At 46.0% G+C, this 20,005-nt stretch overlaps 1 protein-coding gene and 1 pseudogene across 1 annotated transcript in view; one reads left to right on the plus strand and one right to left on the minus strand.

The window, feature by feature from the left end:
- The window catches only part of LOC141121622 (uncharacterized), a 73,484-nt gene extending 61,429 nt beyond the window's left edge, over positions 1 to 12,055 (minus strand). The window contains exons 1-4 of the mRNA XM_073611272.1: positions 11,941 to 12,055; positions 7,721 to 7,776; positions 7,518 to 7,641; positions 7,304 to 7,401 (exon numbers count right to left, since the gene is read on the minus strand). Of these exons, the coding sequence (XP_073467373.1) occupies positions 7,304 to 7,401; positions 7,518 to 7,602 (183 nt within the window). The 5' untranslated portion in view covers positions 7,603 to 7,641; positions 7,721 to 7,776; positions 11,941 to 12,055. The remainder of the gene's footprint in view (positions 1 to 7,303; positions 7,402 to 7,517; positions 7,642 to 7,720; positions 7,777 to 11,940) is intronic.
- LOC141121596 (uncharacterized) overlaps positions 1 to 20,005 on the plus strand; it is a 482,112-nt pseudogene that overhangs the window by 114,513 nt on the left and 347,594 nt on the right.

A 20,005-nucleotide genomic window follows, 5' to 3' on the forward strand; every position in this document is an offset into this window, starting at 1 on the left:
TCTCCATCATTAAAAATAGCGTGATGCAGCATTATGGCCACTAGATGGAGTCAATGATCACAGGAAATCACTGTATGAAATAAAATACGACATTTATCATGATTGGCCGAATACAAGTGACATTTGTTCAACTTATTTTTCACAAAATAGACCTAAGTGTTTGTGAAAGCTTACACCACAAAATGTACTCAGCCAATGAAAGGTAATGACTCCATTTTTATTTTTCTACTGCTATCAATGGCCAACACGGTACAACACTTCATCCATGTCTTTGGTATTCTCTGATCTCCTAATGAACTGGTTCTTACATGATGAAGATCAGCCATGGAGTATATCTGAGGTGTATATCAGGGTGTGCTTCTTCCCCACATGAGAGCTGTGATGTCCAGCAACATTTACATAGAAGACATTTCCCGCACCCAAGGTGCCAATACACCCTGAGGGTTGTGTGGGATCCCTCATGTACAGGAAGACAGGACTTCAGTGAGGAACAATTCCCTCACTCAGGACAGGAAAGGAGCTTCTTCCTCATGTGAGATCTCTGATGTCTGTAAAGACCGCATGTCCGTGAAAAACCTTTCCCACACTCAGAACAGGAATACGGCTTTTCCCCTGTGTGATATCTCTGATGTACAGAAAGATAGGACCTCTGTGAAAAACATTTCCCGCACACAGTACAGGAAAATGGCTTCTCCCCTGTGTGAGATCTCTGATGTTCCTCGAGATTGGATTTTTGTACAAAGCATTTCCCGCACTCGGAACAGAAATATGGTTTTTCCCCCGTGTGCAATCTCTGATGCCTGGAAAGATTGGACTTATCTGAAAAACATTTCCCGCACTCAAGACAGGCAAGCCGATTCTCCACAGTGTGCAATCTCTGATGTCTGGTAAGATGGCACATCTTTGGGAAATATTTCCCACACTCAGGACAGGTATGTGTCTTCTCATCTGCGTGAGTTCTTTTATGCACATTAAGATTGGATTTAAAATGAAAACACTTCCCGCACTCAGTACAGGAAAAGCTCTTTTCTGTTGGAAGGACGGCACCGTCCCTCACAGTCTGAGGTTTCTCAGGATAAGAGGAATACAATGGTCCATCTACACTGTGTGGTGCCGGATGGACATTTGAGGTAGTCGGGTTTTCTCCTGGACTATACTGTGTGATGTCCTCATCTTCTACTTTACAGTCTGGAGACAAAGTGAGACAATCCTCTGAGGTTTTCCTCATCTCCCGTCCATCTACTAAAATAGAAATAAAAAGATTATTACTAGACATGAGCAGATTGGTTCCCCTAAACCAGGACTCCGCCCACATCAGGCAGCTTTGTCTCTGAGGATCTTACAATTCTACCCTCAAACTAACTAGTAAATGGGTCCTCTGATCTCCAACCAGTTCATTTCTTTATTCATGGACCTTAGTCAGAGAGTGAGGAAAAAACGAGAACTGTCTTTTATAGAAGTGACAGTGATGAGGGGATTATAGGACGAGTGTCCCCACCCCCTCCATCACTCATTGCCATCTTCCCAACACAAGAAGTCCTGGACTTCCTTATTTAGTCCATGATTTAGTCATGAATAACAGCGGGGCTGAGCTCCACCAGAGGTCAGAGAGTGAGGATGAGGGAGAACAACCAAGATGAAAACTGGACTGATCCTGAAGACCACCATCATTGGGTTATTGACTCCTCCCTCATTATCACTTTCTGTTTAAGCTTTCAATATGTGAGGATGTTATCACATTATTATCCACATGTAAAAGTCTGTGCTCCAATCAAATCATCAGATATAAAATGTCCCACTGGTGGAAAACGGGTGTAACAAAAGAAAATACATATTATGTTTATATATAACAGTGGGTAGAGGGGAGAGAGCAGAAGTCAGGACTATGTAATGTACAACATATTGTATAAGACACAACAGATAGGGCTATATAGTACCAGGAGTATACAAAGTACCAGATATAGTATATAGTGCAGGGTCAGGACTATATAATGCGCAATACAAATGTTAGAGTGCAATTTTTCATTTTTCTTTACACAAAGTTGTCACTTTAATTAGATATTGCTCACACATGCCATGGGTATACCTGGAATTACACCCCAAAACACATTCTGCTACTACCTCCGAGTATGAGGAAACCACAAGTGTCAGACTTTTTGGGTGTTAAATACACATTGGATTACCTGACTACCTATGACATTTACAGAGGCCCTAAAATGTCAGAACAGTATAAACACCCCACAAATGACCCCTTTTTTTGGAAAGTAGACACCCCTAAGTATTTGCTGAGAGGCATGTTGAGTCCATGGAAGATTTTATATTTTGCCACAAGTTTTTTTTTTTTCACTCAAAGTTGTGCCTTTACTAAGATATTTCTCACACATACCATGGGTATATGTGAAATTACACCCCAAAAACACATTCTCCTACTTCTCCCGAGTATGGGGATCCCACATGTGTAAGGCTTTTTGGGAGTCTAGCCACGTACAGAGGCCCAAAATCCAATGAGAACATTCAGGCTTCCAAACAGTGTAACTTGCGCATCTGATTTCCTGACTACCTATCACAGTTTCGGAGGCCCTAAAATGCCAGGATAGTATAATACACCCCCCCCCCCCCCAAATGACCCTTTTTTGAAAAGTAGACACTTCAAGGTATTTGATAAGAGACATGGCAAGTATTTTTCAGATCTCATTTGTTTGTCACAAGGTTTTGCAAAATTAAAAAATTTGTTTTCTTTCTTCATTTTGTAAGAACTTGTGGCAATAAATGAAATCTACAAATACACCTCCCAAATTTAGGTTATAGTGGTGGATGCAGAGAGGCTTTTCAATGACGCCAGATGCCTTTTTTATTTTGGACCGCCATGGGTAAATGGAAGACAGGATGAAGACATCCTATTTGTCCTTCCATTTCACTGCAAGTAGCTCTTCATTGTGCAAGCAGGCTTTCTCTCACTTTGCAAGTGGGGTGTTAAGGAGCCGTTGGGGCAAGCGCCTGTGATTAGGTCACATGGTGCCACAGCAGTCAATTTCTTGAAGGAACAAATGTCTAAAAAATGTCATGTTTGCATAAAAGTTGTCCACGTACAAATGGTACCTTTTATGGAACAAGGGTGACAACAAGTCCCACACTATCTTACCACTGCTCCTCATGCAGTCTGGGCATCCAGGGGCTTCCACTTCACTGTCTTTTCCCTCATAAAGTGGTAACTATAGTAGTTTATACAGTTTGACCCCATATCTGGCACGCTTGCTGGGGAGATATTGCTTTATGGCAAGTCTGCCAGAAAAATGTACAAGGGACTTGTCTATGCAGATGTTTTGTTGGGGCGTATACACAGCTGCAAATTTCTGGGACAGGTAATTTACGAGGGTTCGAATTTTGTGGAGCTGATCCTAGTCAGGGTAACCCCAAGGACGACCGAGGGTATTGTCACTGAAATGCATAAAACACATTATTGTCTCATATCGTTTCCTGGCCAGGGCAGCAGAGAACACGGATAAATTAAGAATCAGGTCTGTGGACCAATATGAGCGCAATTCATTCTCATTTGTAATGCCCATGTTAAGGATTAGGCCCAAAAAAGTTTTACATTCGGAAAATGTGACAGGTTTCCACTTGAATGGCCTGGCAAGGTTTGGGTTGACGGCGATGCATTGTTGGGCATGAACATTACTTTAGTCCACAATCCAATTATAGAGGTCCTCTGTGAAAAACAGCTCAAAAAAGATCAGGGGGGCTTTGTTAGGTTGGCTGTTTCCGCCTGAATTCTGCTCTGGGCTGTGAATGGGGGGGGGGGGGGGGGGACCTTGCTGCTAAATCTGGGAGCAGCCAATTAGGATTTGCAAGCACCTCTGGAAGGCTACTATTGGCTCTACGGGACTGCTCTTGAATTCTTGGTGGCTGCAGTTGAATTACATTACTAGTGCTAGTCACCTCACCAGCTTGTACTGCACTGCTGGTGCTCACCACTTCACCATGAGATACTGCAGAGCTGGTGTCTAAAAGACCAAGATGTACTACGCCGCTGGTGCTTGCCAGATCACCAGGCGTTACCCAGAAATGTAAAAAAAATGCTCCACAGTGTAAAACATACCAAAAGTATTTAATAGGTTTAAAAAGTTGCACTTACAGATAAGAAGATAAAAAACGATCATAAAACACAGCCGGCCAGCTAGCGAACACCCATCCACTGAGTACAGCACGATCACGTCCGCACGTCAACCTCCCTGCACGCGTTTCGTCACAATCTGATGTAGTCTCGGGGGCAGTGTACTCAGTGGAGGGGTGTTCACTAGCTGGCCGACTGTGTTTTATGATCGTTTTTTATCTTCATTTCTGTAAGTGCAACTTTTTAAACCCATTAAATATTTTTGGTACGTTTTACACTAGGGAGCATTTTTTTTATATTTCTGGGTAACGCCTGACCTCTTCCCTTGGTGGTTGATGCTTGAGTCTCCCTGGCTTTCTGATGCTTAGTCCAAGTTCCTTCCCCATCATTATCTGTGGATGATCAACATCTCTTTGGACAAAGGCCCTTGGCTGGGTTTTTAGCCGCAGGCTCCTAAAACCTTGCCCTCTGGTAAGCACGCATTTTATGTGGTGGAGGTGCACTGTTTTCAAGAGGTGTCATATCACAAGAATCTACATTTATGTGCAATTTATGGACTGTTTGTTTATTGTTATCACTCATGTTGTTTGCGTGTTTTAGTTCACACACATTCACTGTTTTGGACTATTCACTTTCACTTTATATTTTTTATAGCACTGCTACATTGTATTGTGTACTATTGGGGACACTGGTATAGTTCTGATCCTGACCAAGAAACAGATCTGTTCAGACACTATACTAGCAATGGTGGTGATCTTCGACTTATAGTGTTATTATAAGTTTGTGACAGGCAATCTGGGGCTTCCCTGGCTGGAAGAGACACTAACTGACTAATTCCGAAGCCATCTGTCGTTCCAGGTGACACCAATACAGCGCTCAGTGAATAAATGCTGTATACTGTACTAATGACACTGGTGACAGGGCACTCAAAGGGTTAAATAAGCCAAACAAGGTGTATTCAAGTGTAAATGTGCTTTTTCTACTAACACAGGTCCGGCTTTCTTCTCTCTCTAAAAACGTAAAGGGTTCAGAGGGAGAAGATCTGGCCAGAACCTGTGTCTGCGTTTACAAACAAGACACAGGGCTGTGCTGTGATTTGTTGCAGCCTAATGAGCAGGTTCACAGCCAAAATCATTGGTTGGAACCTGCTGACTAACTTGTGCTGTGGCAAATAGCTCAGATCAGCAGGGAACGTGAACACCCCGAACACAGGCTTGTGACGTACATATACGTGAAGGTGCCTGCTCTTACTCACAATAGATTCACTGTGAGTGGGTCAGAAAGTGGTTAAGGTTTACTTAAAACAAGTTGTAGAGGTCCCACATTCCTGCCTCACTGACTGCACTCAGTGACTTGGGTCTGAGACTATACAGACAAATCCCTCCACCCGGCACAGCCAGCAAACAACAAAGCAAGTAACCCTGGGAGAATTGTTCTGTCAGAGATCTTGCTGGACCCGAGTTGGGGGAAGAAGATCCAAGGTACATGTCCCAGGTGCCTAGATCGAGCAATGCCTATGGTGAAAATCAACATATTGTTGCCAGCTGAACCTGAAAATCTCCATAAATCCAGTCTAGATACATACATTGTGTCTGCAGCACAGAGAATAAAGAGAAATATAGGAACACGGGACGGGGAACACAGCTAAAGAAAGTGACCAGGGTATTACAGGCTGATATCACCCAGTCCTTGCCCTACACTGGACCAATCAGTGAGCAGTATGGGTGGAGGAATGTATTTAGTGTTAATGACCCACCTGAGCTGATCTCTGTAGGAGTGTCCTCCTCTATAAATGTCCTCGTTATTCCATCCTCCTCCATAGACTGCTGATCATCCCTCACATACCTCTCTTCTTCTTCTGCTTTAACTTTTATATCTATTGGATCTTCCCACTAGAAAAAGAAAAATGATAGAAAACATTTCTGAACTTATAAGCTTTACTATTGTGAGATCACATAAAAAATCCACAATTGTCTACATGAGCCTGTGTTTTATAAACTCTGTCCCACCAACCTTGTAATAATCAGGGATGGTGTGATTTTCCTGTGTGGAATCCCGGGAATACAGAGGACGGGGACCTTTCTCTGGTGGGTTCCTGGTATTAAGTGACGCTATCATATCCTTGTGTCCTTCTGAAAATTCCTCCATCACTCCATACTCCTCATCCTCCTCTTTATACTCTTCTTTGACAACAATATTATAATCTCTGAGGTCTCTGCTCTGAAAGATATAATAATAAGATAGAAATGGTAACAATGCAGATAATGTACAGATCCTAATGATACTATCAGTGATTGTTCCTCATCTACCTGATCATGGTGAGGGATAATGTGATCTTCCTGTGTGGAATCCCGGGAATACAGAGGACGGGGACATCTCTCTGGTGGGTTCCTGGTATTATGTGGCTCCATTATATCCTTGTGTCCTTCTGAAAACTCCTTCATCACTCCATACTCCTCATCCTCCTCTTTATACTCTTCTTTAACACCAATATTATTATCGATGATGGCTCCATTCTGAACAAATAATACAACATTCGTTGTAACAAATATGCTGTGTATAAATAAAAACTACCAATAATTGGTAATAATTTACCAGATGATGGTGTGCATAGTTGTGATTTTCCTGTGTGGAATCCCGGGAATACAGAGGACGGGGACATCTCTCTGATGGGGTTCTGTAGTTGTATGACTCCACCATGGTGTCCTGGGACAGATCTGTGTGTTCTTTTAGATATTCTGACTCCTCCATCACCCCATCCTCATCATCCTCCTCTTTTATCTCTTCTTTAACTTCAACTTTAGAATCTCTCAGATTTCCACTCTGAATATATAATTAAAACAACATCAGTACAGATAATGTACAGATTCTATTGATACTATCAGTGATTGTTCCTCATCTACCTGATGATGGTGAGGGATGGTGTAACCTTCCTGTGTGGAATCCCGGGAATACAGAGGACGGGGACATCTCTCTGGTGGGTTCCTGGTATTAGATGGCTCCATCATATCCTTGTGTCCTTCTAAAAACTCATCCATCACTCCATACTTCTCATCCTCCTCTTTATACTCTTCTTTAACACTAATATCATTATCCACAATGTCTCCATTCTGAATATATAATACAATATTCATTGTAATAAACATGCTGTGTATAAATCGTAACTGCCAATAATTGTTCCTCATCTACCTGATGATGGTGAGGGATGGTGTGACCTTCCTGTGTGGAATCCCGGGAATACAGAGGATGGGGACATCTCTCTGGTGGGTTCCCATTACTGGATCCATCTGTAGGAAACACACACACTGACTGAATACATTGTTTCTATGTGTTTATCAGATGATGGGGGATCTAGGTGGACCCTCCGTACTGCTCTCTCCTTTACAATAAAGTCTCCTCTTACCCGGTGATGTGAGGGGCGGCTGATTGTCCATCATGACGTCCTTGTAGAGATCCTTGTGTCCTTCTAAATACTCCCACTCCTCCATGGAGAAATAGACAGTGACATCCTGACACCTTATAGGAACCTGACACACACAATGATACAGTCACCATCCAGACACATCCCTTGTCTGTTACTGGATAATGTCCCAGAATTCTCCTCACCCCTTCTCGATGATCTATCTGGTGACTTCTAGAATCTTCTTTGTATTTCTCTAATTCTATCAGGGAGGAAGGTGGAGGCAATGTAAGTGTCATATAATCACCAGATTTCACAGGAGAAAAACTCTAGATTTGAACACAAATCGTAAAATCAAATGATTTTCCCAGAATCCTCCTCACCTCACTATTCAGGACTTCATTATAATAAAGCAAAAAGTAATTACTGCGCTATCAAAAAAATATATGTGCAAAAAAGCAGCAACTTCCTGTGAGATACACACAGTAACAAACACCTTTCCAAATAATAAGTTGCGCTAATCATCTAAAAGTATGAATTAAATCAGTAAGAAATGACAAGAAAAAAAGTCCATCCAATGTAGTGACATCAGCATGGCAATAACGAACATTACACCCAAGAAAAAGCGATGGGAAAAAAAAAAAAAAGAGATGACTTCCACCACTAGATTCATTGCCGCTTACCGACTCCCTATGATCTCCTATTATGGGAGATCACAAGCGCTTTCGGCTCAATACCCAACCAGGGCCTTTAATGGGCACAGCAACATGGTGCCCCTAGACAATGTCGTTCATGACGAAACGCGTAGAGGGGAGTGATGTGCTGACGTCACCGCATTCATGCAGGTCCTGGAGTGACAGGCTGCAATTTTGAGCCGGCCAGCTTGTGTTCTCTGCTCTATTTTATCTACATAATTGTAAGTGCATTACAGCTTTTTATTATTAAAACACCCTAAGATTTTACAGCTTTATATTATTAGAACACGGATGGAAGCTTTTTATTCCTTCACGGGGATCCTGTGTCACTGCGCTCTATATGAGTGATGGAAGCTTATGAAGACGCTGTGGCTGTGACCGTTGCTGTGTCCATTAAAGGCCCTGGCTGGGTATTGAGCCAAAAGCGCTTGTGATCTCCCGTAAAAGGAGATCACAGGGAGTCGGTAAGTGGCAGTGAATCTAGTGGTGGAAGTCATCTCTTTCTTTTTATTTTCCCATCGCGTTTTCTTGGGTGTAATATTCGTTATTGCCACGCTGATGTCACTACATTGGATGAACTTTATTTATTGTCATTTCTTACCGATTTTATACATACTTTTAGATGATTAGCGTAACTTATTATTTGGAAAGGACTTCGTTATAATAATTCAGGCTGAGGTATAATTTACCCAATCCCGTAGGTTTAACCATTTAGGGACCAGAAGATTTTCCCCCTGGCCATTATTTTGCGATACAGCACAGCGTCCCTTTAACTGACAATTGCGCGGTCGTGCGACACTGTACCCAAACAAAACCTGTCCTTTTTTCCCCACAAATAGAGCTTTCTTTTGGTGGCATTTGATCACCTCTGCGTTTTTTATTTTATGCGCGATAAACAAAAAAGAGAGCGACAATTTTGAAATAAAAAAAAAAACAATATTTTTTTACTTTTTGCTATAATACATATCCAAAAAATATATATAAAAAGACAAATTTATTCATCAGTTTAGGCCGATATATATCATTTTGAAAAAAAAAAAAAAATATATATATTTATTTATTTTATCAAAAATATCGCAATAGGTGTATATTGATTAGTTTGCGCAAAAGTTATTGCGTCTACAAACTATGGGATAGATTTAGGGACTTCATTTTTTTAAAATTGTTTTTACTGGTAATGGCAGCGATCTGCGATTTTTAGCGGGACTGCAACATAAAAAAATGCACTGATCAATGTATAAATGACACTGGCAGGGAAGGGGTTAACACTAAGGGGCGATCAAGGGGTTAATTGTGTTCCCCCAGCGTGTTCCAACTGTAGGGGGGTGGGCTGCCAGGGACATGACAGAGATCGCTGTTCTTGATCACTGGGAACAGAAGATCTCTGACATGTCCCGTCAGAACGGGGATCCGCCTTGTTTACAAAGGCAAATTCCCGTTCAGCCTCTGTATATCGCGAACGCGGGTCGCCGGCGGACATCAAGTCTGCCAGACCCACAGGCGGGCTCCCCTGCCCGGCCACTAGATCACATGCACGTACCTACGTACAATGACAGCGATTCGTGCTATCCTAAAGTCATTTTTTTTTCTATTAAAACAACAAACATGTCATATTTACCTCTTCTGTGCAGTAGTTTTGCACAGAGCAGCCCCGATCCTCCTCTTCTCAGGTCCCTGGCTGAAGCTCCTGGCCCCTCCCTGTTGAGTCTCCACCACAGCATGCAGCTTGCTATGGGGGCACCCCAAGCCGTGCTGCAGCTCAGGGTGTCCATTTACACATTCAGAGTGAGGGGTTCAGCAGTGCGTTACATTCAGAGTGCGGGGTTCAGGAGTGCATTACATTCAGAGTACGGGGTTCAGGAGTGCATTACATTCAGAGTACGGGGTTCAGGAGTGCATTACATTCAGAGTGCGGGGTTCAGGAGTGCATTACATTCAGAGTGCGGGGTTCAGGAGTGCATTACATTCAGAGTGCGGGGTTCAGGAGTGCATTACATTCAGAGTGCGGGGTTCAGGAGTGCATTACATTCAGAGTGCGGGGTTCAGGAGTGCATTACATTCAGAGTGCGGGGTTCAGGAGTGCATTACATTCAGAGTGCGGGGTTCAGGAGTGCATTATATTCAGAGTGCGGGGTTCAGGAGTGCATTACATTCAGAGTGCGGGGTTCAGGAGTGCATTACATTCAGAGTGCGGGGTTCAGGAGTGCATTACATTCAGAGTGAGGGGTTCAGGAGTGCATTACATTCAGAGTGAGGGGTTCAGGAGTGCATTACATTCAGAGTGAGGGGTTCAGGAGTGCATTACATTCAGAGTGCGGGGTTCAGGAGTGCATTACATTCAGAGTACGGGGTTCAGGAGTGCATTACATTCAGAGTACGGGGTTCAGGAGTGCATTACATTCAGAGTTGCGGGATTCAGGAGTGCGTTACATTCAGAGTTGCGGGATTCAGGAGTGCGTTACATTCAGAGTTGCGGGATTCAGGAGTGCGTTACATTCAGAGTTGCGGGATTCAGGAGTGCGTTACATTCAGAGTGCGGGGTTCAGGAGTGCGTTACATTCAGAGTGCGGGGTTCAGGAGTGCGTTACATTCAGAGTGCGGGGTTCAGGAGTGCGTTACATTCAGAGTGCGGGGTTCAGGAGTGCGTTACATTCAGAGTGCGGGGTTCAGGAGTGCGTTACTCTCAGAGTGCGGGGTTCAGGAGTGCGTTACTCTCAGAGTGCGAGGTTCAGCAGTGCGTTACTCTCAGAGTGCGGGGTTCAGCAGTGCATTACTCTCAGAGGGTGGGGTTCAGCAGTGCGTTACTTTCAGAGGGCGGGGTTCAGCAGTGCGTTACTCTCAGAGGGGGGGTTCAGCAGTGCGTTACTCTCAGAGTGCGAGGTTCAGGAGTGCGCTACATTCAGAGCGCGGGGTTCAGGAGTGCGTTACTCTCAGAGTGCAGGGATGCTTTACATTCAGACTGCGGGGTTCAGGAGTTTTACATTCAGAGTGCAGGGTTCAGGAGTGCGTTACATTCAAATTCCGGGTTTAGGAGTGTTTATGTACAGAGTGCAGGTGTGCATAAATACAAACCAGTTTGTAACCCCACAACTCTCTCCCCAAATTTCCTCCCCCCCCTCTCTTTCCAGACCTTTCCCCTCCTCTCTGTCCAGTGCACAGCGCTCCTCTAGCCCATAGAAGAGAAGTAACGTACCTTAACACTGGCGCTGGCTTCGGGAGATGCTGCGGACATGAGGCTGGAGTGTGCATAACATGCCCCGCCCCCTGCTTATCCTCCTCCTTTGTTATAGATGCAGGGAGAGCAGGGAGGGTTGTGTGTGCCGCCCGGAGAGAAGCCGCAGCCACTGCTAGCAAGAAGTTCGCTGGGAGCCGGAGTTAGGGGGCGGAGCTGGAGTCATATCAGAAACATGTGATTCAAACCTCTACTGGAAGAAAATTTCACTAAGTGGACCTCCATGAAATGTAATTCCGTACCCCTGCTATAGTGTCTACTACAGAAAGAAAACTCTGCCCTGTGCCGCTAAAGTGTTCAGGTTTGGCTTGAAGAAAAGTTGGCCATCCTACATAAGAGTGGAAATGTTCTGCCCCTGAAGGGGTTAATCTAGGTTTCCACACTATATATGTGTATATCATCATCTGCTGGAGATAAAAGACATCACAGTGACTATGGAGGAAGAGGACGGACATGACGGAGGGTTACTGGGTGTAAATAGAAAATAAGATCTTATTACCTCTTCTGCTCCACTTCCAACAATGTCTTCTCTCTACTTCCTCCCGACTCACCTCTCACCTATTTAAACCTGACATCACTTCCTTCTGCACAACCATCACTTCCTGTCTGCATTCCATAGAGACTTCCTGTCTGGGTAGAAGGAACTGCAGCCCAGAGAAACGTCTTACAGTGTGAACATGGCCTTGTGTTGTGTGTGTATGTACTGTATATCCTTATTCACCTCAATACAGGACACTTACACCCCCTTCCTGCCCAAGCCAATTATTTTGGTTGGGAGAAATGACAGAGTAGAATTGGGGATGTGACCACCTGCATTCTGTTGAGAATGATGCCTTGTTTGTCGTATGGTGCTGGAGGGCAGGTAAATTGGAAACAGGATACAATTAGTTGTATGGGTCACCCTGAACCAATCATTAATTTGAATGGGCAGGGGCCATTCAGGCCTATATAAACTGTGGGTCACATGCTCAAAGGGAGTCTGGCTGATGGGAAAAGAATGGCAGAGGAAGACAGCATGTAGAGGCTGGTGCAGCTCAAGAGCTCTCCCCTCTGCGGAGGGGAATGTGTCATGCGGGGAGGAGATAACAGGAGGAATCTGCAACGTTTAACAGGAGGAGACTGCTACTACCAACAGAAGAAGGACTGGGAGAGGACCCTCTATGGCAAGCATGGACGGAGTACACGTTGGTGTAAACCCAGGGGAACAGTTATTCCAAAGACGGAGGGTGTTAAGGTGCTGACCTTGGAGTCTTAAAGAGTTATCACCCTGGAGAAATCCAAACAGTCAGTCTAAGAACTTTATTCAGAGTATCGTTCTTTGTGCATAGTTTGGAAGTGCTGTACGGTTGGGAAGTAGTAGTAAACAGGAGGGAGAAGATATGCAGACCATTACAGGAACCAGAGTTATAAAGGCAGCTCATACTTCTTGAGGATCTACTCACATTCTTTTCAGTGATGCACCAATGGAAAAGAATAAAGTTTCACGTTTATTCGTTTAAGACGGTCTGCTGTGTCATCAGTTTAAGGGAGGGGGTAATAGAACCACACTGGCAAAAAGGAAAGAACGAACGAACTAGCAGCTCCTACGGGAGTAGTGCGCTACATCAGCTTTCAGTGCTGTTGCTGTTTAAATGACAATTGCGCGGTCATGTTACACTGTACCCAAACAGAGTTTTTACAATTTTGTTCCCACAAATAGAGCTTTTTTTTGGTGGTATTTGATCACTTCTGCAGTTTTTATTTTTTGCTAAACAAATAAAAAAAGACCTAAAATTTTGAGAAAAAAACATTTTTCTTTTGTTTCTGTTATAAAATTTTGTCAAGTAAATTTTCTCCTTCGCTGATGGGCACTAATAAGGCGGCACTGACGGGCACTTATAAGGTGGCACCAATGAGGTGGCACTGGTAGGCAGCACTGATATGCAGCACTGATGGGCACTCATGGGTGGCACTGGTGGACACTAGGGTTGCCACATCATCCCTTTAATCCAGGACATATATTAATTACACAGGTTCTGAGGCTGATTTAATGCAGATAAGGCACCAAGTGAGTTTCATTACCACCTTAATCAGCCACAGAACCTGTGTAATTAATGTGTGTCCTGGATTAAAGGGATGAACCCTAGTGGGCACTGATAGGCAAAACTGATGGGCACAGAAAGGCTGCACTGATGGGTACTTATGGGTGGCACTGATAGATGGCATTGTTAGGCATCACTGATGGCACTGGCAGGCATTGGGGATGGGCACTGATTGGCATTTTCCTGGTGGTCTAGGGTGGCATCCCTGGTGGTCCTGGCAGCATCCTGGTGGTCCTGGGTGGGCATCCGAGGGGCAGCTGCGCTGATAAACAATCAGCACAGACCCCCACTGTCAGGAGAGCAGCCAATCGGCACTCCTCTACTCGCGTCTGTCAGACGTGAGTGAGGAAAAGCCGATCAATGGCTCTTCCTGTTTACATCGTGATCAGCCGTGATTGGACACGGCTGATCACGTGGTAAAGAGCCTCCGTCAGAGGGAAGAACCATCCCTGCTGATCTGGACGGAGTCATCTCCTTGTGTAACCAGATCAATATTCCCTTTCAGGAGAGGACCCTGGAAAAAAGTCGCCAGTACTCCCTTAGGCAGCTTGAGCTCCCCTCTCTTCGACCCAAGGAGCACCACCTGCCAGCTGAGAAACCTATGCAGCTGGGCCGGACCAGGCTATCTCCCGAGAAACGTGCTAGGGGCAGAACTCTGGGCCTGTGCCTCTATTGTGGGGCCAAAGGTCATTTTCGTGACATACATCTGGAAGGTGGAGTATTGGACCCAGAATATCACCTGTACCTTCTCTTCTTCTTCATTCTGTGTTCCTTCATGTTGGCACTTCCTTTCATTCGGTCTCGGTATATCTGGATTCCGGAGCCGCTGGCAATTTCATGGACTGGGGAACTGCATCTTCCACAAGACTTACCCTATTGCCCCTCACCACTCCATTGTTGGTCTCGGCGATTAATGGCACTGTTCTCCCAGGGGGCCCTATCTGCTTCCAGACCATCCCTGTTAAGATGTCGCTAGGGACACTCTATCAGGAGTGGATATCCTTCCTTATTTTACCTAAGGCCTCAACTCCTATCGTTTTGGGTCTTCCTTGGTTACAGCTCAATTCTCCACACTTTGACTGGACTGCTGGACAGATCCTGGCTTGGGGTTCCTCCTACTGCCTACTCAGGGTTGCCCCAAAAGAGAAACTTCCTGTTGCCACCATCTAAGTATCTTCTGCTCTTCCCACTGCGTATAGCAATTTCTGGGATGTGTCCTGCAATAGTCGGGCTGATGCACTCTCTAGGTCATTTGACACTCTGGATGAGGAGCCCACCTGCAAATCTGAGCCGATCATTCACTCCAGTTTGCATAACCATTTACTTTTGCCTGTCTCTAAACTCCCTTAGACGCACAGCCAGGCTAACTTGTTCGCAAGTTCCACAGTCGCTACACCCGGCGGTGCAATTCAGTCGGCCTCTGCACCAGTTATGCCAGTCCAGCCCATGGCCATTAAGCCTCCTGCTTTTTCTTATTCAGGACCTTCTATAACCTGGCCTCATCCTACTACTAATACATCCATTCAAAACTGTCTAAGAGGTTCAATCCATCCTTTGGATAGACTGCCTCATTTGGCCAGGTGGGGCGTTCAACCTTTTTTTCTGGGCTCTCTGCTTGTGTTTCAGCTATCCGGCTTGACTCCTGTGACACGTCACCTTCTAACAAACCTGGCCTCAGGGATCCACTGACCTCTGCCCAGTCTGTTAGTCCTGTGCTGGAAGTCAAGCTCATCTTTAAGGGTCTGGGGGCCCCTCCTCAGACTCCTGCTGGTCTTCTCATGCCCATTCCTAAAAAGCCTTTGGTCCTCAATGAGTCCTCTCCCTACCTCAGTTCCGGTCTCTGAGGATAATTTAAAGTACGGGGTTAGTCGGTAGGGATGAGCTTCGAGTTCGAGTCGAACTCATGTTCGACTCGAACATTGGCTGTTCGCAAGTTCGCCGAACAGCGAACAATTTGGGGTGTTCGAGGCAAATTCGAATGCCGCGGAACACCCTTTAAAAGTCTATGGGAGAAATCAAAAGTGCTAATTTTAAAGGCTAATATGCAAGTTATTACCCTACAAAGTGTTTGGGGACCTGGGTCCTGCCCCAGGGGACATGGATCAATGCAAAAAAAAAGTTTTAAAAACAGCCGTTTTTTCAGGAGCAGTGATTTTAATAATGCTTAAAGTCAAACAATAAAAGTGTAATATCCCTTTAAATTTCGTACCTGGGGGGTGTCTATAGTATGCCTGTAAAGGGGCGCATGTTTCCTGTGTTTAGAACAGTCTGACAGCAAAATGACATTTTGAAGGAAAAAACTCATTTAAAACTACCTGCGGCTTATTGCATTGCCGACAATACACATAGAAGTTCATTGATAAAAACGGCATGGGAATTCCCCAAAGGGGAACCCTGAACCAAAATTTAAAAAAAAAAATGACGTAGGAGTCCCCCTAAATTCCATACCAGGCCCTTCAGGTCTGATATGGATATTAAGGGGAACCCCGGCCAAAATTTTTTAAAAAAATGACGTGGGGTTCCCCCTAAATTCCATACCAGACCCTTCAGGTCTGGTATGGATTTTAAGGGGAACCCAGCGCCAAAAAAAAAAAAACGGCGTGGGGTCCCCCCAAAAATCCATACCATACCCTTATCCGAGCACGCAACCTGGCAGGCCGCAGGAAAAGAGGGGGGGACGAGAGTGCGGCCCCCCCCTCCTGAACCGTACCAGGCCACATGCCCTCAACATTGGGAGGGTGCTTTGGGGTAGCCCCCCAAAACACCTTGTCCCCATGTTGATGAGGACAAGGGCCTCATCCCCACAACCCTGGCCGGTGGTTGTGGGGGTCTGCGGGCGGGGGGCTTATCGGAATCGGGAAGCCCCCTTTAACAAGGGGACCCCCAGATCCCGGCCCCCCCCGTGTGAAATGGTAAGGGGGTACTTACCCCTACCATTTCACTAAAAAACTGTCAAAAATGTTAAAAATGACAAGAGACAGTTTTTGACAATTCCTTTATTTAAATGCTTCTTCTTTCTTCTATCTTCCTTCATCTTCTGGCTCTTCTGGTTCTTCCTCCGGCATTCTCGTCCAGCATCTCCTCCGCAGCGTCTTCTATCTTCTTCTCCTCGGGCCGCTCCGCACCCATGGCATGGGGGGGAGGCTCCCGCTCTTCTCTTCTTCTTTTCTTCTCTTCTTCATTTTCTTCTCCGGGCCGCTCCGCATCCATGCTGGCATGGAGGGAGGCTCCCGCTGTGTGACGGTGCTCCTCGTCTGACAGTTCTTAAATAACGGGGGCGGGGCCACCCGGTGACCCCGCCCCCCTCTGACGCACGGTGACTTGATGGGACTTCCCTGTGACGTCACGGGGAATGCCACAGGAAAGTCCCGTCATGTCCCGTGTGTCAGAGGGGGGCGGGGTCACCGGGTGGCCCCGCCCCCGTTATTTAAGAACTGTCAGACGAGGAGCGCCGTCACACAGCGGGAGCCTCCCTCCATGCCAGCATGGATGCGGAGCGGTCCGGAGAAGAAAATGAAGAAGAGAAGAAAAGAAGAAGAGAAGAGCGGGAGCCTCCCCCCCATGCCATGGGTGCGGAGCGGCCCGAGGAGAAGAAGATAGAAGACGCCGCGGAGGAGATGCTGGACGAGAACGCCGGAGGAAGAACCAGAAGAGCCAGAAGAACCAGAAGATGAAGGAAGAAAGAAGAAGTATTTAAATAAAGGAATTGTCAAAAACTGTCTCTTGTCATTTTTAACATTTTTGAGTTTTTTTGTGAAATGGTAGGGGTAAGTACCCCCTTACCATTTCACACAGGGGGGGGCCAGGATCTGGGGGTCCCCTTGTTAAAGGGGGCTTCCAGATTCCGATAAGCCCCCCGCCCGCAGACCCCCACAACCACCGGCCAGGGTTGTGGGGATGAGGCCCTTGTCCTCATCAACATGGGGACAAGGTGTTTTGGGGGGCTACCCCAAAGCACCCTCCCAATGTTGAGGGCATGTGGCCTGGTACGGTTCAGGAGGGGGGGGGCCGCACTCTCGTCCCCCCCTCTTTTCCTGCGGCCTGCCAGGTTGCGTGCTCGGATAAGGGTCTGGTATGGATTTTTGGGGGGACCCCACGCCGTTTTTTTTTTTTTTTTTTTTTGGCGCGGGGTTCCCCTTAAAATCCATACCAGACCTGAAGGGTCTGGTATGGAATTTAGGGGGAACCCCACGTCATTTTTTTTTTAAATTTTGGCCGGGGTTCCCTTTAATATCCATACCAGACCTGAAGGGCCTGGTATGGAATTTAGGGGGACTCCCACGTCATTTTTTTTTTTTATTTTGGTTCGGGGTCCCCCTTTGGGGAATTCCCATGCCGTTTTTATCAATGAACTTCTATGTGTATTGTCGGCAATGCAATAGCCGCGGGTAGTTTTAAATGAGTTTTTTCCTTCAAAATGTCATTTTGCTGTCAGACTGTTCTAAACACAGGAAACATGCGCCCCTTTACAGGCATACTATAGACACCCCCCAGGTACGAAATTTAAAGGGATATTACACTTTTATTGTTTGACTTTAAGCATTATTAAAATCACTGCTCCTGAAAAAACGGCCGTTTTTAAAACTTTTTTTTGCATTGATTCATGTCCCCTGGGGCAGGACCCAGGTCCCCAAACACTTTTTATGACAATAACTTGCATATTAGCCTTTAAAATTAGCACTTTTGATTATTCATGTTCGTGTCCCATAGACATTAACAGTGTTCGCGTGTTCGAACGAACTTTTTTCCTGTTCGCATGTTCTGGTGCGAACCGAACAGGGGGGTGTTCGGCTCATCCCTATTAGTCGGGTTCTGGATTCCCGATTCTGTAAAGACATTCTTCAATACCTCGTGCATTGAAAAGGGTTTGGTCCCGAGGAGAGGTCTTGGATCACTGCATCTGAAATCTTTGCAGATCTTCTGAGGAAGTTCCATTTGAAGTTTCCCTCCAAGCCTGGTCCCAAGTGGGGGAGGGGGAGGACTCATAAGAGGGGGGTACTGTCGCGAATCTGCAGTAATAGTTTCATGCCCTGTCTGTCTGCTTACCTCTGGTTGTGTATCAACCAGATACCTGTCTGTTTAAGTAATCTTCCCTCAAGCATGGCTCCACCCCAGCCTCTAACTAGGAACACTATATTAATCTGTGCACTGCAAGCCAGCCTTGCTGATCAATATTGTGTGTTTCTTGCCATGTGCTCTACGTCTGTTTCTGTTCACCGATCGTGGCTTGTTCTTTGACTATCCCTGCCTGCTTGTTACCCTGACCTTTGGCGTGTTCTTTGTCTAATCCTTGTCTGCTAGTTGCCCCAACCTTTGGCTTATCTCCTGACTATCCCTTGTTGTCCTGAACTGTTGCTTCCTCTCTATCCTCCAGTAGCCTACCGTGAGCGTGAGACCCTGGGGGCTGTGAGCCAGTTGCAGCACAGTCCATCCTCTGTCACGTTCCTACATAACTGACAGATGAGCCCAATGATACAGAGGAAGGCCTCCCTTACGTATTTGACTCACAGCCCCTGATAGAGCAGACAGGCGGCTCGGGAGTGCCGAATGGTATGAGTGCCTGGCGGGTCAGCTGTTAGAATGGCCACTCTGAGGTAACTGATGCTGCACGGATGAGGACCAGCAAGGTGAAGGATCAGAACAGCAGGCAGGCTGGAAACTGGATCAGCCGATATCCAGACACACACACACCCAGATGCTGGGGCTGCCTGACAGTGGACCAGCCCAGAAGGATATGGATCACAAGCAGGTGCAGGCAGACTGGATCTTCACACAGACAGGAAATGCTGGAACAGGTGCAATAGACAGGCAGGTTGGATCACAGGCCGGGTCGGTAACTGGCGGGCAGCGTAGTACTTAAAGGAGCAGGCAGAATCAAGGTAAAAAGACGAGCTGGGGTCAGGTGCAGGCAGAAGGCAGGGAGAGTCCAAAGGCAAGCCAGGTAATTCAGTCACTGGAAGCTGTAGATCAGCCAGCACTGGTCCTGTCTGCACATCCTGTTTAAATAGGCCGTTTGGCGCAGAGAATAGCGCGCGTGCACCCAGACGTGCACCAGCTCGGTCAGCAGCATTGTTCCTTCTACAGGGCACTTCCTGACATCCTCACCACTAGAGGCTTCCTTAGAATCCCATCCCTTTAGAATCATTCCCGGATCTTTGGCAGGCTTTTCTCCGCATAAACTCGAACACCCAAGTAAAGGCCTCGGTTAGGCCTAGCAGCCGGCAGCCACATGGATAGACCTCAGGCCTAGCAGCCAGGAGCTGTACACACACCATCCACCCAGGCCAAAGCCCCCGGGCAGGAACACACTGCCTCTGTCACCTGACTTTGTTCCATTAAATAGCTTAGAGAGATAGAGAAAAGTAGGTTTATGATAACTTAAGTATACTGCAGCTAATCATACTGATGTCAAAAACTATGACAGAGCTTAATGCAGAGATGGCCGCGGGATGACGTCATGTACGGGGTTCCTCGTCCTATACG

The sequence above is a fragment of the Aquarana catesbeiana genome, unplaced genomic scaffold (genome assembly GCF_042186555.1).
Source record: "Aquarana catesbeiana isolate 2022-GZ unplaced genomic scaffold, ASM4218655v1 unanchor226, whole genome shotgun sequence".
NCBI lineage: Eukaryota > Metazoa > Chordata > Amphibia > Anura > Ranidae > Aquarana > Aquarana catesbeiana.